The sequence below is a fragment of the Pelodiscus sinensis genome, chromosome 3 (genome assembly GCF_049634645.1).
Source record: "Pelodiscus sinensis isolate JC-2024 chromosome 3, ASM4963464v1, whole genome shotgun sequence".
Classification (NCBI taxonomy): domain Eukaryota; kingdom Metazoa; phylum Chordata; order Testudines; family Trionychidae; genus Pelodiscus; species Pelodiscus sinensis.
Window position 1 is genome coordinate 122,950,444 of NC_134713.1, and position 26,314 is coordinate 122,976,757.

The 26,314-nt window shown below is 40.9% G+C and overlaps 1 protein-coding gene across 1 annotated transcript in view; it reads right to left on the reverse strand.

Annotated features, from left to right (window-relative positions):
- Positions 1-26,314, reverse strand: part of GALNT2 (polypeptide N-acetylgalactosaminyltransferase 2) — a 137,969-nt gene that overhangs the window by 25,235 nt on the left and 86,420 nt on the right. Inside the window, exons 4-11 of the mRNA XM_075924720.1 lie at positions 24,142-24,240; positions 23,442-23,509; positions 22,049-22,114; positions 20,543-20,664; positions 14,321-14,408; positions 11,120-11,207; positions 9,873-9,976; positions 5,171-5,297 (exon numbers count right to left, since the gene is read on the reverse strand). Coding sequence (XP_075780835.1) covers positions 5,171-5,297; positions 9,873-9,976; positions 11,120-11,207; positions 14,321-14,408; positions 20,543-20,664; positions 22,049-22,114; positions 23,442-23,509; positions 24,142-24,240 — 762 coding nt within the window. The remainder of the gene's footprint in view (positions 1-5,170; positions 5,298-9,872; positions 9,977-11,119; positions 11,208-14,320; positions 14,409-20,542; positions 20,665-22,048; positions 22,115-23,441; positions 23,510-24,141; positions 24,241-26,314) is intronic.

The following is a 26,314-nucleotide window of genomic DNA, read 5'->3' on the forward strand; positions in this document are numbered from 1 at the left end:
ATAAACCATCTTGTTAGTCCTGTATTTTGTTTCAGCTATACCAGACTAACATGGCTACATTTCTATCATATATTGGTTTGGGAGCTGAAGACATTTTTATTTTGTATCTTTCTGATTCTGCGGGGGAAATGAAATAACCACAAGCTGAAGAATGCTGGTCAAAAACTCCTCAATGTAAAAATCACCAGCGAAGAGGAAGCTCAAACAACCTCTGAGCTTTGATTGTTTCCTTGTGGAAACAACTAAATTTTATAAATAAACTCTTTCAGCCAAAACCCAGTTGTTTTTTAGCTCCCCCTCTGTTTCTGGCATTTGTCAAGGAATACTTCCAATTTAGTCAACAGCAATTCAAGTGTAAACAAAATTGTATAAAATCTAATCCTCCTCCACCCATCCCCAAATAAAAAACAATTATGAGATGTAAGGGTTTTCATGGCCTTTCTGTCCTTGAGACAGCTGTGCAGCCAAAGCAGGAGGAGAAAAATCAGCTATGTGGAAAGGCAAAGCAGAAGAGATATTTGTTACAGGCGCCTACTGTCTTTACAGTTCAAATGGATACTGATTTCTTAACGTCATTTTGAAAAACAAAGATGGGGACAAGTTTTAAAAATATTTTCCCTTTCACTATTTTCCCCATTCACCCATTACGTGTAATGAGTGTAAGGATATCTGTTTGAATAAGGAGATCCCACTTGTGCTAACTAACATTAACCCTTGCAATTTGGTTGTATGCATCTGACATGTGATGTCACAGCTTTTTCAACCCAAATGCAGTTTTGGATAGTGCTCTAGACACACTAATTTGATTATATTATATTCCATTTCCTATTGCTTGACTCTGAGCTGTTTCTCTGAATGTAAGAGCTTGGTGAATAATGGATTTTTTTTAAATAAAAAATGACATTTTTCCAATTTTTTCAGAAACATCAAAATGTAAAACAACAAAACAAAACAAAAAAAACCTTGAGTCAAAATGAAACATTTCAGAGTAATGTCAAAACATTCCATTGCAAACCAAACACTTTCATTTCAGAGTTCAGGTATTTAAAAAAAAAAAAAAAAAAAAAAAAAAAAAAAGAGCTAGATTCACAAAATTGTTAGAGAAGGTAGTGATGATGCCTCCTTTAAAAGCACTTTCTCCCCGGCCCAAAAGCTATCCATTCTCGTTGCTATTGATAATTCATACAGGGCAACAGACAAGGACTGCAGCCTAGAAGGTAGTGCACTCTAAGGATGTTAGATGGTAATTGAATAGTTGTGTAGCCATATTCAATTTTAGCGGTTATGCAACCATTCAATAGTCCCTGGGGCAAGGTGGCAGCCACTGTGCTCCTGGCCCCACTCTCGGGGAGCCCAATGCCACTGTATCAGAGGCAGCAGCAGGGATTAGCAGTAGCCCTTGTCTGAAGGGGGAGGGGGACAGTAGAGAAGGAGTTCAAGCTCTCTGAGGACCCTCCCACAGACACAGGCTACTCCACGAGAAGCTGGAGCAGCTTCTGTCTGAGAGGAGCTCAGACACCCCACCAACAGGGGCTGCTGCTGTGGAGCAGCCTCTCCTGCACCTCCCCTATGCTGCTGCCTCCCGTCTACAGGAGGTGGGGGCAGCAGAGAAGGTGGCACCACAGAGCCAGAGCTGTGGAGGGAGGGAGCTGACTTTTAAGCTCACGCCCTCCCTCCCCCTCCATAGAAGTAGCAGGGAGAGGGGGGCAGACAGGTCTGCAGAGTCAGCATGCGCAGAGAGCCACTTAACAGCTGGCTTCCCGTGCGTATTGGCTCAAGCCTGTCCCCTTTCCCCTCTGCGGCAAGAATGGGGGGAGGGGAGCCAGCATAAAGGTGGCTTCCCACAGGTACTGGTTCCTGCCTTCTCCCCCTTGTTGTTTTTAAAGCTACAAACTAGTACGGCTACCCCAACTCAAACTTTTTACCGCCTCTTGTCATTTTGTGACTCCTGTGCCTTTCCATTTGCTTTGTCAAAATGCCTGAAAATCAAAATAGAACTGAAAAACTGAATGTTGACATTACCAAAACGTTTTGATTATTCCAGTTTGGTTGAAAGTATTCTATGAATCTAATACTATTTCACAAATAGTTTTGGCTAACCCAAACATGCTTTTTTAGCTATTTGTCTGAAAAAAATGTTACCTGCCTCTATTAAGTACTTAAGCCTTACGGGAGGAAAATCATCTTGGCATCAGCCCAAAATTGAAAATTACGGAGAAATGTGCAAAATTGCACAGGCTTTCATTAACATGACCCTGAATGCTACTGTGACATTAATATGCAGCTATGTCATAAACCCAACCCAGAACTGGAATCACTAGATCTTTCTATTCCCTGGTGTAATATCAGTATAGGAGCAGGGCTGCAATCAAGACAGAGCATTTCATTATCATCTTTTGTTTCTTCATACATGCCATTATTAGTTTTCCACAGCAGCATAAAATTCAGGTCAACAGAAAGGCGAAGCAGATACTTAAAGAAAAATTCCTGCTAAAATGATTGAGAGAAACAAAACCAATAATTTTATTTTGCCAAATCAGCCAATTCATTAGTGACATACTAAATGTGGAATCAATGTAATCCTACAGAATCTGCACTTCCAGAGAGAGTATTTTATCTAATGTGAAACACTGACTAACGGTTTGGCTCAGAAGCTCCCCAGTCTGAAGAACCTGTAGTACAAACAATTTTATTCTGTTTGCATTTAGCATCTTGTAAATCCTATAAATTAAGACTCTTGGGCTTCATCCATTTGGGAGCTCTTGCAGGAATTCCCAAAAACAAATGCTCAACATATTTTGCACCTGGAATTAGGGTTTGCCTAGGCTACAATATTACAGTGTTTCAGCTACCATGCAGTTTCAACATAAAATAGACTCTTCTTACAAAAACAGAGGGTTTTTCCATCCACCTCATCAAGTCTCAGTAGCATTCTTCCATCAGCCTCGCTGCAGCCACACTGGGTTAGATTGGTATAGCTAGGATATTCAATTTCTGATACAGGCAGTCCCCGACTTATGTCGGATCCGCACTTACGAACGGGGCTTTTCTCACCCTGGAACTCACGGGCGGCGGGTCGCCACCCGTGTCCTCTGGGCTGAGAAAAGCTTCTCCCGGTCTCCCTGGTCTGCTGGGGGGCCCCAGCAAAGCCGCTGGACCCCCCCAGCAGACCAGGGACACCCGAGCAAAGCCGCTGCCTGGGCGGCTTTGCTCCTGGGCAAACGAGCAAAGCCGCCCAGGCGGCGGCTTTGCTCTGGTGTCCCTGGTCCGCTGGGGGGGTCCAGCGGCTTTGCTGGACCCCCCCAGCAGACCAGGGGGACAGGAGCAAAGCCGCGGAGCACGCCTGCAGCAGGACAGCCCGGGCGCGCTTGAGCTGTCCCCCTGCGGGCGTGCTCTGCAGCTTTGCTCCCAGTCTCCTGACCAGCAGACCAGGGAGATGGGGAGCAAAGCCTCGGAGCACGCCCGCAGTGGGACAGCCGGGGTGCGTTTGGGCTGTCCCGCTGCGGGCGTGCTCCGTGGCTTTGCTCTCCGTCTCCCAGGTCAGCAGACCAGGGAGACGGAGCAAAGCAGTGGAGGACTTGGGCGGTCCCGCCACCCCATCTCCCTGGTCTGCTGGGGGGGGGGGGGCAGCTAGTGCCCCCCCCCCCACCCTAGCAGACCAGGCTTTTCTTGCCTACCCCTGGGGCAGAGCAGCTGGGGGCTGCCGGGTTGGTCCCGCAGCGCCGCTCCGGACCAACCCGGCAGCACCCCAGCTGCTCTGCCCCAGGCGTCCTGATTCAGCCACTGCTGGTCAGTTTCAGCAGCGGCTGAATCAGGACGCCTGGGGCAGAGCAGCTGGGGTGCTGCTGGGTTGCTCCAGTAGCGCCGAGGAGCCGCGCTACTGGAGCAACCCAGCAGCACCCCAGCTGATCTGCCCCAGGCGTCCCCAAGTCAGCCGCTGCTGAAACTGACCAGCGGCTGACTACAGGAAGCCCGAGGCAGAGTTGCTCTGCCCCAGGCTTCCTGGAATCAGCCACTGATCAGTTTCAGCAGCAGCTGACTTGGGGATGCCTGGGTTTCTTAAGTTGAATCTGTATGTAAGTCAGAACTGGCATCCAGATTCAGCCACAGTTGAAACTGATCAGTTTCAGCAGCGGCTGAGGCCAGTTCCAATTTACATACAGATTCAACTTAAGAACAAACCTACAGTCCCTATCTTGTACGTAACCCAGGGACTGCCTGTACATCTATGTGGATCTAAATTTTAAGTGTAGACCAGGCCTCACACTGCATCTTTGTTTTTTTAGGAAAACAATACATGAGTGATAATTTCTTATAGGCATGTGCATGTAATACTACTACAATGTACTTACTTACACAGTGCCTTGAGGCATAGGTCTCAAAGCTCTTTACAAATGTTGATAAAAATCACTAACCTCAGACAACAGAAGGAAAACCGAGAAAGTTAGCGATTCAAGTTCACACAGTGAATCAATAGCAAAGATGGGATTTCTTACTGAACTATGAGGCTTCCTCAAAAAGATTTTGACAAGCCAGATTTAATAGGTGCAAGAATCAGAATCTGGGCCTGTGTGATTATTAACATGACACCTTATAATTACGTAGTATTGAACTGAGCGCCCCAAACCAAAATGCAACACACAAATACACTAAAAGTGTACAGTTGGAGGATTCTGAGTGTCAGATGTGGAAAAAATGAACAATTTTCTTCATCTTTTAAAAACAAACTGAATACTAATATAAAGCCTTTATTTCCCACAAGATCTTTTAGATATAGACACCAACACTTTTCAAAGTTGATGGTAAGTTTCTACTGTTAATATATAAAATATTTTCTAAGTACATCAAGCATTTCTTCCCTTTCCCTATTTGGCCCAGAATTCTTCCGGATGATACCAGGCAATTCCTCAGCTCTTTATTAAAATGTTACATCATTGTCAGAATAGTCCTCCAATTTTTATTTTTGCCCTAATTTGAGCTTCTGAGTTATCACTAGAGCTGAAAGGTAATCTCCTTTTAATTAAACAATTTCTTCATAACATTTTGACTTCAGATCATATTGTACATATTTTAGTAGTATGCCTTGGAAGTTTAATGAAGCTACTGCCACCTGCTGGCAAACTGGAAAAACCCCACAAATCCATATAGCCAAGAACTTGCAAACAGTTACCTTGCAAACACAGTACCACTCCCACCAGGGAAGGTGTAAGGATGTTGCTTGCGGAATACATGACCCACTCTGCTGCATGGGATAATTTCAAGGCTCCCTCCACACTGCCACACTCTGAATGAAATCTCTGCAATCAGGAATGCATGATAAGTATCCACATAAACGTAAAGTAATTTGGAAATTCTAAACCTTACATTTTTTTCCAGTATATGTGCACTATATCGCACAGGATTAAAAGGAAATATTTAGCTTGCAGAGAACATGCTGAGCTTTTATAGGTATTTGCTTGAAAGAAAAGTACAGATGGCTCTCTGAAAAAGCTAACAAACTGGGTTCAGTGTGTCTCACCACCTCACTTCAGTGGTCTATAAGCTCTGGAGAAGCAGCTATTGGATTTATATTCACATCCATTTGCCTGCCAGCATTTATAAAGTTTTACTGGTGAATTTTACTAGAGGGTTTACACAGCTTTCCGCCTAGAGATTAAAATTCTATAGTGAACTGATGCAAAACAAAAGCAACTAAATTCAAGTATGAACTATGTAGAGTTGTATTCATTGATGAGTTTGAAATGAGTTTGCATAGCTTCAGCAGAGAGCTGGTAAAGGGTAAGCACACAAACAGATGTCAATATTCGATTTTATAAGTGGCTTAGAAGGATTTCTTCTGACTGTCAGGTCATGGAATTAAAACTGGAACAGCTGGCATAGAAAAGCTAGTGGGGTTTTTTAAAGGATTGAAATCATCACAAATTCAGTCCAACAAGATAGTATTTGCAGTAAATAATTGATTTTATTTTTACAATCAATTTTGAAATACCTTTCACACACAACCAGTTTACATATCATGCATAGACTCCTTCATTATGCATCACTGTTTGTTCTTTCAATTAACCAAATTACCCCATTAACCACCCCCCACCACCCAAAATACAGGTTTTGCGACACCTTATAGCCCGAGACAGCAGGGAAGCAGAAGGTGAAAGGGTAAAAAGTAGTGGAAAAATACAGATAAGGAAAAGTCAATAGGGAGAGTACAAACTGGTTATAGTTTTAACTAACTCCAATGCTAGAATCTGAATAGTCATTTAAACACTGTGATACTGGGGGAGAGTAAAAAACCCAAATCTTATTTCCCTCCCCATATCTATCCCTATGCCTGCTTTATGTAATGGCTTTTTATTTAAATTTTACAGTCCCAACTATATACCTCTGAATGGATACACATCTGTGATTTCATCAAAAAGACATAAAACAGTCAGTTTGGTAAAACTACATACAGTATATTCCAATGGCATAATATTTGTATAGCTTTGTTCAACAACAGACTCACTCTTGCTGCTGTAGCATTTCACTAATATAAAAACTATGAAGGAAGCCTTGTTTGCTCACTAAATGGTTAACAAAAATCAAACTGCCACAAAGAAGAACCTCTAAACCAGAGTTTAGATCCAAATACGCTTCAGGTTGGATCTGACTGGTCCCGGACGAAGTAGTTTGCTAGACCAGAGGAGTTCCTGGTGGGGGTGGGGGTTGTCACCAACCTCCCTGCTGGGCTCCCCTCCCCACCCCAGCCTCCAAGGGCTGCAAGCTGCCCTCATGACCCCACAGCTGTCAGCTCCATGCCTCCTCCCCAACCCCCAGCACCCCTGTCAGCTCCATAGCCCCACTAGCTCTGCCTCCGCCCCAGCTTCCCTGCCCCGCCAGCTACAGGCTCTGGTGTCCCCATGGCTAGCTCCGCTTTGAGCTGCCAGGGCACACTAGTCCAAAGGTCCCGCCGCCCGCTTCCTCCCCCAGCAGACCAGCGAGACACGGAGCGGCTTTTCTCGCCGCGGAGGACGTGGGCAGCGGGACCCCCCGCGTCCTCTGCGGTGAGAAAAGCCTGGTCTGCTGGGGGGGGGGGGGCACTAGCTGCGCCCCCCCAGCAGACCAGGCTTTTCTCGCTGACGCCTGGGGTCACTGGGTGCTGCCGGGTTGGTCCCGCAGCACCGCTCCACGGTGCTACTGGACCAACCCAGCAGCACCCCAGCTGCTCTGCCCCAGGCGTCCCCAAGTCAGCCGCTGATGAAACTGACCAGCGGCTGACTACAGGAAGCCCGAGGCAGAGCTGCTCTGCCCCGGGCTTCCTGGAATCAGCCGCTGGTCAGTTTCAGCAGCGGCTGACTTGGGGACGCTTGGGGGAGAGCAGCTGGGGTGCTGCCGGGTTGGTCCCCGCAGCGCCGAGGTGCGGCGCTGTGGGGTCCTACCCGGCAGCGCCCCAGCTGCTCTGTCCCAGGCGTCCAGATTCAGCCGCTGTTGAAACTGATCAGCGGCTAATTCCAGGAAGCCCGGGGCAAAGCAGCTCTGCCTCGGGCTTCCTGTAGTCAGCCGCTGGTCTGTTTCAACAGCGGCTGAATCTGGACGCCAGTTCCGACTTACGTACAAATTCAACTTAAGAACAAACCTACAGTTCCTATCTTGTACATAACCCGGGGACTGCCTGTAACAGCTAAAATTTCCTGTGGTTACACAATTATTCAATTACGTGATAGCTAACATTCCTAGTGTTCTGTGCTGCTATTAGCTAATTTACCCTTAAATGTTTTTTAAGAGCCCTGTAAAAGCAGTGGAAGCATTGGTAATGCTGCGAGACAATATTGACCTGTCATGGTTTGGCAAATTCTCTGATTCGGCAAAGGTTGCATTCCTGACGATGTCAAACTAGAGAGGTTCAATCTGTACAATGTAGATTTCTGGTATTTGTTGTGTGTATTGTTCATTTTAAATAGAAAATGCAGGCTATTCAATTTTTATTGTCAATTCATTTTGACCTAATCCTGGGGTGCATGCAGAAAGTTCACTACTTGCTACTCTTAACTTCATTTATGCAGCAATTGACACCAGTAACAGGAAGAAAAGTAACTGCCCAGGGAGTCTTCAGAAGTGCCTCTAGCTTCCCTCACATCCTTCCAGATGGGGAGCAGGGGCAGAGGGAGCGCCATAAAACAGCTCTTTGTTACTCTCAAAAGCTCTGCTTCTTGAGAAAAGTTACAGCTTGCATCCTACCCTCTCCTCCTCCAAGTCCCTGATCCAGCAAGCATTTAAGTGCCTGCTTAACTTTAAGCACATTAAATCAATAGGACTACTCATGCAGGAAGTTAAACATGTATTTAAGTGCCTTGCCGGATTACAGCCCAAAGAGTATTCAGGAAGTGAAAGGCAACAGTATGGAGAAGATGGAATAGCAGGAGATAAAGTGTTTGGACAAACATCTGAGGATTGGCTATGACACTCAGGATTGTGTTTCCACTGAAGGAAGGATTGAGTGAGTTGCTGGAACCTTCTCCCAACAAGTAAAGAAAGAAGGGCATTAAAACATACTGACTCAAGGGTAATACTGTATGCACTGGTTTAAAAATACTTTCAGTTAAAGTAAAGTTAACTGCCACATGCAGTATTAATTTTACAATGAATTTCCTCGGTTTTTTTTTTTTTTTTAAAGTGACCATAATTGCAACATTCAAATAAGTATGATTTAGTAATACGCAATCAACATGAGAGCCAAAAACTTGAATAAAAGTGTTTAAATATTCCATTGTGTATTCTTGTTCAACCAGGACTTATTTTAGTGAAGTTCTATGGCCTGTTATACAGGATGGCAGACTACACAATCCTTCTAGCCTTTGAACATATCAATTATTTGTATTACTGTAGTATATTTCCGGCAACACATTCAGATAAATGCACTCTAAGCCTTTAAATAAGTAAGTATGTAAAAACCCTGGACAGACAGATACACACTAAAAGCAGTATACTTTGCATGTGCAGTGCACAAAATTTGAATTGTAACTGGTTTCCAAATAACACTGCTTCAAAAAACTAAGATACTTAATTTAGCCCTTCAGTAAAAGACAATAGCAAACAGGAAGTTCTAAAAAGTTGTCACGGTGAAAAATGTTTTTGAATACAAGACACTCAACAGAGGTAAAAAACTTCATATTGCTCTAACCCAAACAACTAAAACAGAATTATTCCACTCAAATATCACCCTTGACCTAAGAACAAGCCTCAGATCACGGTCAAAGGCTATTTCCCCTTTCCCCCACAAAAAACAATACAACTCTCTTAAGCTTAGGTCCAAGTGGTCCACTAGGACAGATGATTAAAAAATTATATTAGATCAGTCTTCATCCAGCTACATTTCAACTGACTTCTTAAAGTACACATAAGAGGATTAAACTCATGAACTTTTGTATTCTGCTTTACATGATTAAATTTCAGCAGCATCTTAGAAAGCCCTTTCAACTGGTGGCACTTAGAACCTGCTGCATTTTAATCAATTTTGCTAAAAGGGAGTGGCATTTCTGAGCTACATAGGAACTTTTTTTCCAAAAAGTACATCTACATTCCTGCAAATTCTTCCTTCCCTCCTTTCTTTTCGTGGCTTGCCTTTTCACAAAAGTAATTGAAAGGTATAGTTAAATGCTTCCCCCTCAGACATTCATATTCAGCATGCCAGCCTATCCTATTCCAATGCTTTATTTTAAAGTGAAGCTTTGTTGTCTCAATATTTGCCAATAACCCACTTAGTTAATTACCATTTCAATCCTCTCTATAAATGAAGCCCATGATCTCAAAAAAAAAAAAAAAAAAAAAAAAAAAAAAATTGGTTAAAGAAATAATTTTCTTTTCTCCAAAGGAAACCCAATGAGAAATGTACATACCTAAGTTTTCTCCACCCCACACATCCATCATCATATCGTATTTTCCTAACTCTTCAAAATAGAATTTGTCCATCACAAACAAGCCGCCAGCTATCATTGGTGTTCTAAAGAGACAGAAGGGAGAAAGTTAGAAGTTAAATATTGAATGATCTATCTGCCACTTGAACCTTCCAGGCTGAATAGCGTTGCACTGTTTTTATCTTGCAAGATTTAATCACTATTCCTTATGTAGTACTACATACATGCCACCACACTAGCATTTCTAAGGAATATACTCCATCATGATTTATATAGCTAAAGTTTGTTTCTACTTCCAGATCCTTATTCAGGTCTAAAGTTCCTTTTAATATAGGACATGTATTCACAGTCATACTGATTTTTAAAACCCCTAACAGTCTTAGCCTAATAAAGATATTAATTTCAATTCAAGAAAGAAGAGGTCATCTTATTAGCGCAGACAGCACACTAAAATTCTTAGAAATAATACTGTTCACTGTAACTATTTCTATTGGAGGGTCTCAAGAGTGCTAAACAAGCAATCAATGAACTAAGCCACATCATCCCAGAGAGATGGGTCAATATCCCATTTTTGCAGCTGGGAAAAATGAGGTAGTCCAGTCAGTCATAATAGGCTTCAGTCAATGTACATTTTTCAATGTGTGTCAAATCAAGCAATGTATGTAATGTTCATGTCATATATATCTGACAATTGATAGTTAACCCATGATGTTTAACAGCCAACAAGCTGGTTAAAAGATAATTCTACACATTCTAGAAAAAGGGAAAAATAAAGGAAGTTCTTCATGTTGTCAGACTTTTGCTTATTATGTTTATCAATAATGGAAGCTGAACAATAAGGAGCATCATGATTTTATTTCCATTCAAATGCACAGGCTTTTATTATCGGTTTCTTTTTTCTATTCCATGTGGTACACCGCCAGCTTGCACAATACTAAAAACCATATGTTTAGTTAGAAGAATATGGGGGTGGGGAAGAAGGAGAGAGAAGACAGCAAAGGATGACACTTAGCGTGAGGCTACCTGCATGCAATGTTCTGGAACAACATTATAGTACTGCAAGTTTTCATCTTGCATATAAACTTCCATAAAAGGACTCCCTAGTGCTTATCAGTAAGCATAGGGATCATTTGCTAAGACAATATTTGTGAGCTGGTAGTTCAGGAAGTTGCACTTTTAAAAATATATACAATTGTTTTGAGAGGAGAAGGGTGGTAATAGGAACATACTTTATGGGAGCAACTGGATTTCCTTGTCTTGCTCTTCTTTGCTCTGGTGTCATGTAATCCCATTTGAACACCAAATTCCAATCAAAGCCTATGAGGGACAAACAGGAGGAAAAAAAAAAAGAAAGTTAAGCTGAACCATGAATGTAAACTTTTACTAACAAATTTATGACTAAAATTACTGGGATCCGACATTCAAATTAGATAGAAAGCGCAAAATGAATAGTTTTAACATATGGACTCCAATGAAAATCTAAGCTCAGGGTTAACCTGTGGGGAGAGAACAATGGAAAGGAAAGGACAGAACAAATAAGACTCCAGATGAAAGAAGAAGCTGAGTATGACACAGAAATGGGCTCAAATGTAAACTTAGTTTATCTTGAAATACTTCTCTACTGTATTTTAAAACATACCATTCAGCAAAACTGAATGGAGAAACAAAAAGCCTCAATGATTTAGTCTCCTACATCTATGGGTAAGTAAAACATCAAAGAACTTTTTAGTCATCACAGACACAAGAGGGGATTACCAAAGTTATTGTCTGACTTGTCAGACTGTACATACCATTCCAACATCAGCTAATATTTATTTGTTCATCTCTGTTTACTACAAGAACTCTCCTGGATGTCACAATACTTTATTTACATTTTCTGTCACCTGCCTAGTTTGGAAATCTATTTATGCCACTTTCTTTAACTGCATGCTTAGAAAATATGGCATCTTAAAACCTTCAGATGCATTGTTTTAGTTGTAGCTAAAAATTGTTTTATATAAGGATGAAAAAAAATCTCTTTCTTTGAACTGCTTGCTTTGTGACTTAAAATTAGAAAAACAAGCATAGAAACTGCCAAAGATTAATCAAACCAATCACCTATTTAGTCCAACATCCTGTCTTCCAGCTAAGGGTAAAACCAGATGCTTCAGAAGAAGGTACTAGAAACGCAGTAGTTAAATTAGCAGTTCACTGATCAGCAGTGAAAATTTCTTCTTGTCCCGTCACTGGGGAAGACTTATGTCCTGAAGCATGGAGCTTTATAAAAGATACTAGGAGAACGCTACAAGCTTTATTATATAATGGCTAACATGCCAGCTATTCACATTACACCTGCTATCAAAAGCATGTAGAACAGATGAAGTGAACTAATGGAGGATTTCCAGATTTGTCAGAAAGCTCAGGGTTTTTTTTTTTTATTATTATTATTCCATGAATACAGGGATAGCAGTTTGCCCTTTGGAGAAATGGAATGAAAAGGGGGGAAAAAACCCACATAACTGGCTGAGAAACATTTGCCCCACAAACTCTATCGCACTAAGAATCCTTAATGCATGCCTGTTGATTTCTGCCTGGCAAAACTGATGTGGACATCAAAATGAAAAACAGCTGAATTCATCTTCTACCCACACAAGATATTTATATTAAATTTATATTCACAGAAAGCGAGTATAGTTCTGAAGTTTTATGAGAGAAACCAAGTCTTACAAGACAAACCAAGTTTGAAGGTTCCTATAAAATGTTAATAGTACAGAAATTAAAAGATTTCGTATTAAAAGCCATTTTTAGATATAAAAGGAAATAGTATTACATTAGGTAATAATGTACAGTCTCCATCACAACAAGAAAAACTTCTATATTCCACAAAATGGTTTGAACTACAGTGGCCTGTACTATAGTTGCTGTTCGAGAGCACAAGCACTATTGAGGGAAGAGTTATATACCCTATACTGAACACAAGGGGTCTCTTTTGGAACGCAGGAGCAAGTTACTTTATAACACAGAACAAGCGTAGAGATCACTTCTAATGATAGTGTTCTCTCACCATCGTCAGTCACTGGGGAAAGCCTGAGCTCACTGACTCAATAAAAGGAGTTGTTTTAAACAACAAGCATCACTCAAGTATATGCCTCGTGAAAAAGGAATGTCCTCTTACTTCATTTGCAGGACACACTCCTAGCACTGTTTTGATCTAATTTAACAACATTTTATTACAATAATTGCAAAGATTTTTTTTCCAACGGGCAATACCACAGTGCGAAGATGCTGAAAATTGCCTTGGACCAAAAAGATGAAAACATATGGAAACTGGCTAGATTTAAAAGTGGATTTATGGATTTTCCCCTTTTCTCATCCTTTAATAAAAATTAATTTAGTGCTTAGACAGGCACCGCACTGCTAGCCATGGGCTTGACACTCAAGCACAGTGCCTGAAGTGAAGGCTGACAATATTCAGTCTAGTTTTGCTAGTAGGGATCATTCCTAAAACGGACAGTACTACCAAAAGATGTAGTGGCAGTCTCAGTAGACACTAAAAACTAAATGAGCACGGAAACTGAACTACATTCTAAACCATGGAACCTTTCTAAGCCATGGGTAAAACACACAGGAGACCAGCAGGAAGGGGCTTACATAGTACCTATTATATGGACAGAGTTCAGTTTCCGGGATTGTCATTCATCCACTTTGTTTTGTCTTTTATTTTAGTGGCAGAACTGAAGAGCTCAGACCTGCTTTGAAGTTTTATAAGTGGTATAAAGCATTGAGTGACAGTAAACTATTCATACTGAATAGGTTCCTGGAGTGCTTTTAATTTACGGTTTTGAAAGAATATTTGGAATGGTAGAATCTGAGTTCTACAATATAAAATTAAGAAATAATGGAATGATAGAATCTTTTCAACCAATATACATTTTTGAAGGTGCACACTGTACACTACCAATGCACACAATTCATGACTGATAATACAAACACTCTTAGTTCAAATTGAAAAGAGTTTAGTGTTAGTTTTTAAATAAACGGGCATAAATGCATCCAGGGCAGGGTGCAGGGAAAATCAATAAGCACAACACTGCTGACGACTTGCCAAACTGTATAGTGATAAATGTCTTATTTAAGAGCAGAATCAAATACTGGCCTTATGCTGCTCCTAAAATGCATATAAAAGCTACCATCAACATTGGTGAGAATTCTGCATGAGGATTCAGGGTTGGATAAACATCAAGAGTTTGTTTTTGGCTTAAAACAGCTTTAAAATAATGGAACCAGAATCCAATTTGAGGCCAGGCTAAGACTGTATTAAAACCCCAAGTAGATGTGCGAAAAGGAACAAGGGTGCATTAATGCTGTCTGTTTTGTGAATGTAGCGGTTGTGTTTTGTGCTTTGATGCATTAATTTTTTTGTTGACTGATATTCCAGTACAGGTACATACCGCCTTTTAAATCAGCTGACGCCCCCACGTACTGGAAGTTGTCCATATTAATTACATCAATTATAGGAGACACAACTCTGGTCTTGTCCTAAAATAAATATTAAAAAGTAATATTGAAATAATGAAATCAAGAGAAAAAAATTCAAGCAGGATGAGATGTCTAATAGTTTAGTGGGAGACCATTAGCTCCCCTTTTCCTATTTTTGACTCACTCAACAGTCAGAATTTCTCATTCAGCTATCTTAAGAGATTATTCTCCATTCCCTCCAGAAGCAGCTGCCTTATCTTGTGCCTATCACCCATCTCTTCATCCTAGTCTATTTTATATAACCCCTTCTCCAACTTGATCCTGAAGCAGACATCACTGCCCTGCACATCAAATCTCAGAAGGCAAGTTGGAAGCTCTTACACCATTCTCAGCTCAAAACTAGCCCGAATAACAGGAGTGTTAAAGCTGCTCCAGAAATCACATCTCAAGTTTCCTGCAAACCAATATACTGAAGTACTCACCAGATCTTTACTAGTCTACTAACTTCTCCCATTAAAAAAAAAAAAATTGGGTTATCAGGTGATCCATTCCACACTAGCATGTGACATTGGAAATTTGGGTTCGAGGTCAATTGACTCAAGTAGGTTGGAAAAATATCAAAATATTAAATCCATGAAAAGTCACTAATTTCTAGCAACAAAGCCTTTGGACAGCTATCACATCCATCAGTAGTGAAATTGCTTTGAATACTACTCCAAACAACACGTTCTTCAAATGCAAACTGTTTTATCAAATTCACTGAACTTTCTCTCTTGTTACTACTGAATATATCCACTGGATCTCTCAAAATTACTGAATTCTTGATATGCCAAACTCTAATATTTGGAATGTTTCATTTCTTCCGTTAAGTGTTTCTGAAAGCACATGTAATAAATACATTCCAATATAACTTCTGACTGGCTGACATTTGTTTGAACAACCTTGAAAAATATTTGCTTGCGTGCAAAGTGATAACAGAACTCTGGGCTCAGATATAAGATTCAGATTGCATCATTTTGATAACATGCATGGATAACATTTCAGAACAGAATGCCAACAATTAAGGACATGACCAAAACATGTAGCTCAAGAAATCCCTGTAGATTTAGTGTAGAAAATGTAAAGAGGTCTCCAATAAAGAGGCGGTGATCTATTTTGCTTAAATCTATAATAGAGAAGTGCTTGTGTTAAATAAAGCATGAGGCTAAATCTCTTAATCATACATTTAACTGTATTTATGTGGTTAGTTTTCATTTCAAGTAATAGGGTATATAAATTCTAGTTATGCGTTCAGTAATCCACAGTTTGTGTAACTGGTTATCAATCATTTTGTCCTTTGCACTACTGAGTTTTTGCAAGAATATTTTAATTGCATATATTGAAAGTGATTGCTGTATTCTCTCCTCTCGTTAATTGTGTGTGTCCAAATAAGGAAATATCAAAATCCCCTTGTTTTATCTTCATTTAATCTTAATTGCTAACTCCCTAGAAATCTGTGTAGCCAGTTCAAGTTATACTGAGTACTTTACAGAAGCTGAACCATTTTTACCTTCAGTGAGTAGGCTGATTGAAACCTATAGCCTGCTAAATTAATCAAAGGAGGATCTAATTGGGTCTGTAATTAAAATTCAAGTGAAGGATTCTAACCAATATCATTTGAGCTTTCACATATAGGCAAGTATGATCTTTCACCAAAGATTTTAAACCTTGCACACTGTTGCATTCACAGTAGCGGGACAAATAATGGAATAATTAGTTTGGTCTAATTACTTTAGAAAAACCCAGAGGCACAAATCAAAATGGAGATAGAACAAGATGGAAAATGCAACACAGCCTTTTTTGTTCCCCACCCTTTAAGTATCTACTTGCTCCAATCCTAAATAGAAGCCACACAGATAAAAGCTAGCACTAAATGAACCCCTTTGTACTCACAAATGAGCAGTCAATTTTCCAAACAGTTTAAGGGAATAGTTAGGCTCTAGTATACTTGATTTATAGGAATGGGTAATACATTAAAAAAAAAAAGATGAAAACCTCCAGAAAGTAAGATGTTTGAACAATAGTGTTTGTTTTTACTTTGGTAAAAAATATTTCCAATACTCAGATAGTGGTCTGAAACTCCCCTAATTAGAAATAACTGGGAGCCACGGTGAGCACCCAGAAGCACTGCAGCTCATCTGGTTTTTATATAGTATATAATAGCAATATGGTACAATACACGTGTAGCAAGAATTGCACTCTAAATAGCTCATTCCTCAGTTGAAAGTGAGGGATCTGTACCCATCTCTGAGAGAACCTTTCCGGTTCCTATTTGAACACTGGGAGTGCGCAGGCATTAGCCTGGCCACTTCTAAAGCCCCTCCCCCAGCATTGAGGGAGGGAAAACTAGACCCAGGCCCAGCTGATTCCTGGGGACAAATGATGAAAAAAGGTCAGGGTCGAAGGTTCAAAATGAGGGAACCGGAAGGGGACACCGAGCAGAGAACCCCAAACTGCACCCATTGCGCCTTGAAGTTGTTGATAGAGCCAGTGGACGCTGCCCAGAGGAACTTGGCCCAGATGCGTGAGACCAGGGAGGAACGTAAGTAGGCCCCACAGTCGCAGAGGGTTGCAAGCTGAAGTTTCCAAAATACTTGTCCTTGGCTCAGCTGAGTGGCAGTCCCAGATGCCCAAATCATCTGTGCTGTTCCCCAATAAGGGGCTGTTGCACCAAGAGGGGATTGCCAGAATATAGCAGAGTTCCAGCCATGACCCTAAATATTATCTAGAGGATTTTAAATTGTTTCATGATATTACTAAGAGGACCTACTGATATCCTCATTCTGCTGTTGTGTGACGAGAGTTTAAGAGATTCACGGAAGATAACATGGGAAACGTGAGACAAACATGGAAATAGAACCCAAGTCTCACTCCTTAATCACAATGCCATCCTTTCTTCTTCTAAATGTCTAGTTTGTTTTGAAGTCCACTACCGTCAAATAAGAGTAATACTGGGGTGACCAACGGTTCCGTTTTTACTGGGACTGCCCCGTATTCAAGCTGTCTCTCAGGCATCCCGACTTTGTTTTAAAAAGGGGCAAAATGTCCCATATTTGCATGCCCCCTGCTGGTCCTTGAGTTTCCTGGTCAGTGCAGCTGCGGCAGCCTCCTATTTGTGGCTGGTGGTAAAGCATGTGGTGTGTGGAGTCAAGCAGGGTGCCAAGGGAGAAATCTGGTAGGAGTGTCTTCCCTCTCTGTGCACCCTAAAGAAGGAGAGGGGGGAAGTTTGCCAGACTTTCAGGAACATGCAGCTGAAGCCCTGAAAGCCAGCGCACCCCCAAGTTCTGGAACCCCCTTGTCAAGCAACCCCTGCTGGCTGCTGCTCTGTTCCCAGTCGGCCCTCCCTGCAGGGCTGAAGCCTTTTGCCCTCCCGGGGCTCAAGTCTGGTTTCTGGGTGGCCCCCACCCACCGTGGGGCTAAAGCCCAGTTCCCAGGCAGCCCCCACCTGCAGCAGGACTCAGCCCCATTCTCGGTCTGCACCCCCCTGCCACAGTGATCAGCCCCTTTTCCAAGTGCCCCCTTCCACTGCAGCAATCAGCCCCGTTCCCTGGAGGCCCACTCCGCGGAGATGAAGCCCCGTTCCCGGGTGGCCCTGGACATGGAGCTCAGCCCTGTTCCTGGGCAGCCCTTGCCACAGGGCTCCCCCCTCCTCCAATCTCATTTCCTGCACCCCCCCCTCCACAGTGGGGCTGAAGACTCAAGTGCTGACAACCCCTCTTCCCCCACAGTGTCCCATATAGGGCATAGGGAATTATGGTCACCCTAAGTAATACTCAACGTTTACATACAAGTCTATAGTTAGGCTGTTACAGTAGAGAGTATGACTTAAACTGCTCCCAGATATAAATGCCATCTTTGTTTAAGCACAGATATAGGAAATTTGAAACACCAGATAGGAAGGATAATTTCTGGGTTTATGAAGAACATGTGAACTACCTGTATTATTTTTATGAATATTGGATACCTCTGATTAAGATTATATTTGGTAACTGGTTTCAAAAGGATTAGCTTCTGCAGGAGCTCACCTCACATCCAAGATCGGGAGTGTGGCTTAACAACAACCAATTACCAGTTTCCAACAGATAATGCAGACAATCATCAACTTTGAAGCCTATCCCTGACCTCCCCCAGTAGGGTTGCATAAGCTGGTTTGACCCGTTTCTGGAAACCCAGATCAAACAAAGGAACTTTGGAGGGGCATAAAAAGGAGGCCATAAAACACAGAGTTACTGCAGGGAAGCAAATGGAGCCCGTCAATAGAAGGAGTACCTATGATAAATTGGCTTTGGAGGAATGACAAGCTATGGGTAAGACATTGTGGGTATAGGCCTTCTATTGTTTTAAACTCTTTTCTCTGATTGCTATGTTCCTGTGTACAAAACTTTGTTTTAAAAAAGGTGCTTTGAGTCACTCGATTTCTCTATTGGCCACAGCTCCTGAAGGGAAGGCTCTTGCAGTGCCAAGCCCAATTGGGCCTGTTGAGAAATCATGGTAAGTAAACTGCTATAGCCCAGAAACCCAGTCTGTGAGTGAGAGAATCATGGAATTCCATTCCCAGACAGAAGGCAGGGTCATAATGTCTGAGGCAGGTATACTCTGGAGAGATCTGTGAAGGGAAAAGGTGCAGCTTACACTTACTGTGGCAACACTATTACCACATGTCCACCATAAATGGATCCAATTCAGTCTCCACATTAAGCTATTTGTGCTGTGTTCTGCTAGCCTACTCTCCTTCCCCATTACACATTTTCTATCACCTCTTACAATGTATTCCATCTTTGTAAAAACGAAGTCACTCTTGAGCAGCACTAGAAAGAGAAGACCTCTAGTTACCTACAAAGCTGATGTAGTAATGAAAGCAGCATGCAGTCTTTCTACATTTCCCAATTAAATGTGTCTGAACCCTGGCCTGAAGAAGTCACCTCTAGACTTTAAACAGGTGAGTTTTCACAGCCATTCAGTTTTTAGGCTGAGACTGTACAAAAAAGTGCCAAGTAATGCCAAACAACATATGGTTTGCACCGTGAGCAAGTCTGAGATCAACACATTATGAAATCAGGAGCCACCACATACTGCATATGAATTGTGTCCAATCCTTATCAACCTGTGCAGGCACAAAGACTGGAAGCAATAAGCTCCATTCTCAAACCCCCAGTCATCTAGTCACTGAGTCTTGCTTTTCTTTTTGAAAGGGCAAAACCCGTCATATCCTAATATCAACCCAAGCGAGAAACCTGAACTCCACCACTCTTCAATGCTCATCCCATTCAGAAAGAGGATTTATGATGGGTTGCCTTTAATATTTGGGAAGTGAACTGAAAAAATCCATAAGGGCTTTTCCAGTCATATGTTCATTGAACAATATATAAAACCAAGCTGTTACAATTCAAATAGTGAAACTGAAAACTGTAATATATCAAACAGAGAATCATTCAAGATTTCATATACGATTAATACATACATACATACATACATATACATACATACATACATATATGCTTCTAAAGGAGGTATTTCCTGTATCATAATGGGGAGGAAGCAAGTTTAAGCGTATTTAACTATTTCTATACCGCTGGACTTAGTTGGCATGTGGAGCAAAATGCATCAAATGCTTCCTCCAAGTAAATCACTTAGTAGTGCTGGCGCTCCATTCTCCTGTCAGAAACCCAGAGTAAAAAGGTACCATGTTCTATTTTAATGAAGGGGTTGTATGACATATTATACCTCCCAATTTAACTTTCTAAAACCAGTGAAGTGTAGTCAAAAGAGTGCACACAGTGGAACTGTACTGTCACAGAGAACAGAAATAGACAGAAGCCTTGGGGGAAAAAATATTTTTCCTCTACAAAGAGCTGTACTGGCTCAGAAATCCAGTTTACTTCTTGGGTCCCTTTGGGCATGAGAATTATATCTAACCCTACAGTTTCTTAAAAGGTTCCTGAGAAAAGTCACTGAAGAACCGAGAAGCCTGTTAGAATTGGAAAAATTAAGAGTATTTTAAGCCCTACTGATTAGATTAAATGACCAAAAAGTGGGATTTCATCTTTGAACAGTCATGCCTTCTCTCACTTCAAAGAGAAAATCTTTTTACAGATGCATACAATAAATTGAGTATAAATAATTTTATGCCCAGTAAGCATACACCTTAAACTAACCTCAGCTACTCTCTCCAGAAGAGGTTCCAGCCAGTGCTCATTACATTCACAATGACTGTCCAGGAATGTCAAGACTTTAGCTTGTGCTGCATCTGCCCCTCTGACACGAGAGCGCATCAAGCCTGAGGAAGAAAAAAAGTCATCAGAGGAAGAAGAATATCAATAATGAGACAATAGCTCAGTTCTCCAAAATGTAATTAGTACTCCAATCCAGGAAGCCTGTTTAACAAGCCTAGCTATAAAACAAGCTGCTAGTGTAGATTTAGTGAAATAATTACAAAATAAAATCACCAAAGGTGATTAAGTTTTGGTCTCCTTAGTGTAAAAAAAAGAAAAAAAAACCCACATATATCTCTCTCTCTCACACACACACACACACACACACACACACACACACACTCACACACACACTCACACACACACTCACACACACACTCACACACACACTCACACACACACTCTACACAACCATAGACCATCTCTTAATTATTTTGAGTAGATATGATTTTCTACCAAGTTATACCAGTGCAACTCTAGGGCAGATGCAGTAATACTGATCCATCCACACTGGAGGGGGTTGTGCCGCTTTAAATTATACTGGTATAGATAAGTAGTGTAACTAACATGCATAGACAAACCCTAACTTTGCAAAACGGGACATCAATACCAAATCTCTCCCCTTTCCTTCTACCTCAGAATTCCTTGAGCACACTTTCTACTCCTCCATCTTCAATTACTTCTAGTTTGGCATCTGACCCTCAACGCTGAGCTATTCTCACAAAACTAGAACTTCTCATTCCATGTTTAAACATCTTCTTCATATGTCATAAATATTCTTCCCCTCCCCCGCCCAACAAAGCATTGCTTAAAAGTAAAATCCAAACAACATATTCATGCACTGAACACCTAGCTGCGTGGAAATTCTTGTGCCTCATATACCTTTACTTACACAGTGTCAAGAGGTTTAAAGTGTGTCAATGTCCAAAACCAGGCACTCTTATAGTTACTTAAACATCCAATAATTCTAGTGCTCCAGGGGCAAGACTGGCAGCCTAGTAGGCAAATATTTATACAAGTGAAAAAGGACATCTCTTGATAGCTAATGTAGCTGTGAATGAACTGTCAACCCCAAAGTTATATCAACTAATAGCTGCAGGACAGTGTCCCATAGCTGTAAGGCTTTAAACCGCGTATTAAAGAAACTGGTGTCTAAAGGGTTCCTATGCTGTGAAGCTAGGGACTACTGTGCCATTTCTATGGGGGGAAGAAAAAGTGAGAGAGGAAAAGTGCCTGAATCAGACTGAAAAATTCTTATTTTCACACCTAGCCATTACTTTATTTATTGTATTACTAACCTGCGTATACTTCTTTGCACAAAGAGATAGGGAATATGTATAGCACATATTTATTTATTTTTCAAGTTCACTGTTAGTTTTTTTGCTAACTAACTATCTTGTATTTTAGGCCTGCGTTTTCCCCTCTTCAAAGGAATTCCACAAAACCCACCTTCTCGACGATCATTTCGAAGAACCCGCACTTTCTCAATTTTCCCCAACAAAGCACCATCCTCAGCTAGATGAGACATGAATTAAAATGAATGATATGCAGCTTGACAATTATAAAATTAACTGCTCTACAATTAAAAGCAAAACATTCAAGTTTCAAAATATTTACATTTTAATTACTTATAAATGAATAATTTTTCACCTCTTTGACAAGGGAGATTCATTCTGACTTCAAACTGTAAAAATGAGCTTGCCTTAAGTTTTTCCAATATTTCTGAGGTATACTTCTAATGTGCTACAAAATGGATGTTCTTGTAAATTCAAGGTATCCTGCCAACATTATTTTAGATGCAACTTTTACATTTTGTAGAAACAAGCTTTTGCAGATTTTTCTTGAAACTTTCAAAAAAGGTATTATGTCTCTGCAGTGTTCACAACCCAACTTCACAGAATCCTGCTACTGCATGAACTCACAAGTGAAATGAAATAGAAACTGACTTCTAATCAGAATTATACTGATGCCTAATTGCATTGTCCAAGCCTAATGAAAACTGAGTTATGCTTCTATTTCTTAGTAGCAATATTAATATTTATATGTATGTATTTATTACATACAGCAGTGGTATCAAGTAACTGGTACAAATATTACAAGTTTATAATAAAAACCATGTATATAGTATGGCAAGCTCTTTCTCCTATGTCATGTGCACCCAGCAAGATGTAATTAAGAACTACATATTGCATGTTTCTTCACAGTTAAATGGCAAGGACAACAAATCTGACAGACTAAGATCAAATACTGAACCTACAACTAGGGATGTTAAAATGAGATTAATCAACTAATTTCCATCAACTATTTGATTAGTCAATAAAGGCACTTCCGCTTTGAAATGTAGCAAGAGCAGCCAAAGACTAAAACGCTGAGTGGAGCTCGAGACCAGCAGGGAGTCCCCTGCTGACTCTGGGCTCTATGTGGTGCTTCCGCTTTGAAATGTACAAGAGCCCCAGCAGGTGCTCTCATGCATTTCAAAGACTGAAATGCCACATGGAGCCTGGGTCCAGTGGGGAGTCCCTCACTGACCCTGGGCTCCATGCCGTGCTTCCACTTTGAAATGTACAAGAGCCCCAGCGGGGACTCTTGTACATGACAAAGGTAGAACTCCGCTGCTGCACCCATGCCCCCTCCCACAGAGCTGGAGCAGCGGGGAACCTGCTTTTAAGCCGGTTCTTTCTGATATAGGCAACAAGGGGTGGGGAAGCGACTACTCGACTAGTGTGTTGACGATCCAATAAGCAAAATGGTCAACTAGTCGCTTATATCCCTACCTACGACTCCAAACCTCAAGTGACACGAGTAAGGATATTGAAGGCTTGGGCCCCATGACAGTACTTACGATCATTGCTGTAGTCATCCACCAGTATGATTTCTTTGATAAGATGTGATGGGCTTTTTTTAAGTACACTGGGAAAAAGAGAAATCAGGTAAGTAATTAGGGTTTACTTTCCAAGAGGGATGTAAATAGTTAACTGGTAAGCCTCACACTTAAGGAGTGAGGCTTACCAGTTCTGCTTAACCAGTAGGCACTGGAGCAGCTCCCCACCTGCTCTGGGCAAGGGGCTGCTCCAGCTCTGTTGTGCACACCACAGACAGGGGCAGCTCCTGGCAGCTGGAGCAGCTTGTTAGTGGCAGACCCTTGTAACCTCCGCCCCGCCACCATGTTACATGCTGGTTCCCTGGGAGCTGGGCTGGCAGGGGCTGCTGGCCCTGCTCCTGGAGAGCTGGCTGCAGAGCTAGCAGCCTTTATTGTGGGCCCCACTGTGGCTGCAAAGCTTCCCCAGCAGCATGGCTGGCAGCTCTTGCTGGGCCCGCTTTTGGAGAGCCAGCTTCGCTGCAGGCTCTGCAGTATAAAGCTTATATATAAAACTTTATAATCTTAGTGGTTACACGGTTACATGCTCTTTGAGTAATGCAGTATAAAGCAATTTACATAGTAACATTTTCACACAGTTACATTTTTAAACAACTTTTTACATCCCTACTTTTGAAAAAACAGTTATGGGAGTGACTTTCAGGGCCATAGGATCTCTGTATACCTGACAATAGTTCGAAGTAAAGCAGATCTTGCCTCGTTGTGGAAGGTGATCACTACACTAGTGGCTGGCAGGTCTATCCGCCATTGTTTCCGTTGACACCTGAAGACAAAAAAAAGCTGTAATTTAAACAATACTCACACTGCAAAGACTTCCATTATGATGCTGTTACCTATAAGGTAGCTATGTCCCTACATATGCCTTAAATAGTCTTTGGGAGATTAAAATACTTGGCTCCCATGAGTAGCACTAGAATAAAGTAATTTCCTCTGATTATTCTGGTAACTGCTCATTAGTCATGCTATGTGCTGGCAGTATTCAAGGACTAAGTAAATCACTCCAGTGTTAAAAGGGCTCAAATTTTATTTGCTATCAGCCCATTGTAAACTCTTAAGAGTATTTTACACTGTACTTCATTTGAAAGCATGCGATTTTTACAGTTACTCAAATAACAGGGTTCAAGTGTTCACCTTCCTCTGTCAAAATACACACATCAATGTATCAAGTTTTCAAGGATGTGTAACATGCAAATCTAGATGTATGTATATGCTATTACTATCAATGTTTGGTAAAAACTATGAATTGACATGCAAGGGCTGCTATGAACACTGTGCAACAGTGACAAGCAAGGCAGAGCAAGCAGATGGCAGAACAAGCTGGAGCTCTTGTCACTGGAGATGTTTCAACTGTTGTCTGAATTTGGCCAGCAAACAAACATTCTGACATTTAACTATCTTGTTGCCTCATCGCTTTTAATGCCTTCCCTGTATCATCTGCTAAAGTGAAATCCTCTGGGAGGAGGGAAAAGTCAGGAAGAGAAAGAAGAGAAAAAAAATACAGTAATAATGATAGCCCTAAAGGTGAGCCTATTTTCCCAGTGAGTGATTGAATGCCACAATAAAGCACTGAACAAAAAAATAACTCAAAGATGGGGCAAACGGAAGAGGTACTCAGTGCTCAAATAGAAGCATTGCTTAAGCAAAGTAGGAAACTGCTTTGAAATCTTCAAATGGAAATTGCAGTATGCATAGAAAATTTTATTCAAGTTGTGAGCTCTATTTTTAAAAGGCTGTTAATTAAAATTGGTGGTTCAGATAATTGCTGGTGACAACTTGACAGAAAAGCAACATTAAACAGGAACGTTTTATTGAGAAGTAACATTTTACACACACACACACACACACACACACACACACACACACACACATTAGGCTAGATGAAAATTCAGTTCAATAATATCACCAGGCAATAAACAGGGGAAGCACTTTTCCATAAAACATTGTTAACCGAATAAGTAACTGAAAACCAAATTAAAGCTTTAATCTGACCAAGTATATTTTCTTTTAAAGCGTTTGTTTCCTTGCAAAGATGAAGCAGGCACTTTTCTATTGAGCAGTTCGCTTTGTACTATTAACGCAAACCTTGATGAATAAAGTGGCAGTTACCTTTTAAAAGGGATAGACTAATGCCTTTAAAACACAATGAGCTAATACAACTGATGATCTGGGTTGTACTGGATTTTACTCTGTCCTTGAATTGTAATATATTACAAATCTTTAAGTTTCTTGGTTTTGACTGTATTTGACTTCAGTGCAATGGTGTTTTCAAAAGTTCTTCACGATATTTATCCAAGTGCTAAGTATTTGTTTTATAAATCCAAATGTAAGTAACTGAGTAAACCTCTTAAAAATTAGAGTATTTGAAGGGTTGCATTTTGATTGATTAGTACTGGTGCCCAGTTTTGTGCTCAGTCCCCCACTTTCAACATCCAATTCCATTTACAGGTCTCCTACTGTACTGGGCTTGCTCAAAAAAACAATCTTTTATGTTATTCTAAAAATCCATGTTTTAGGATTCTTAAAATTCAGAATTTGAAAAATAGTAGGAGTGGCTGTGACAATGGTCATACAATTAAATACACAGCACAATCATTCTAAAGGGTGATAATGGGAGAGTATTTCAACAAGTTTTCATCAACTCTAATATTCTCGGTCTTTTAAAGCTGAAAAAAACAAACCAACCCCAAAATGCTTTATTCCCCAAATACATAAAATTAATCTGTTTACAAATCTTATTGGCAATATGTTTGAAAAAATTATTGTGTTTGTTCCCTTCCCAAATTAACAGAGTAAGAGAAAGTCTCACTTTAGAAGCGATCCAATGATGTGTGTCAAGT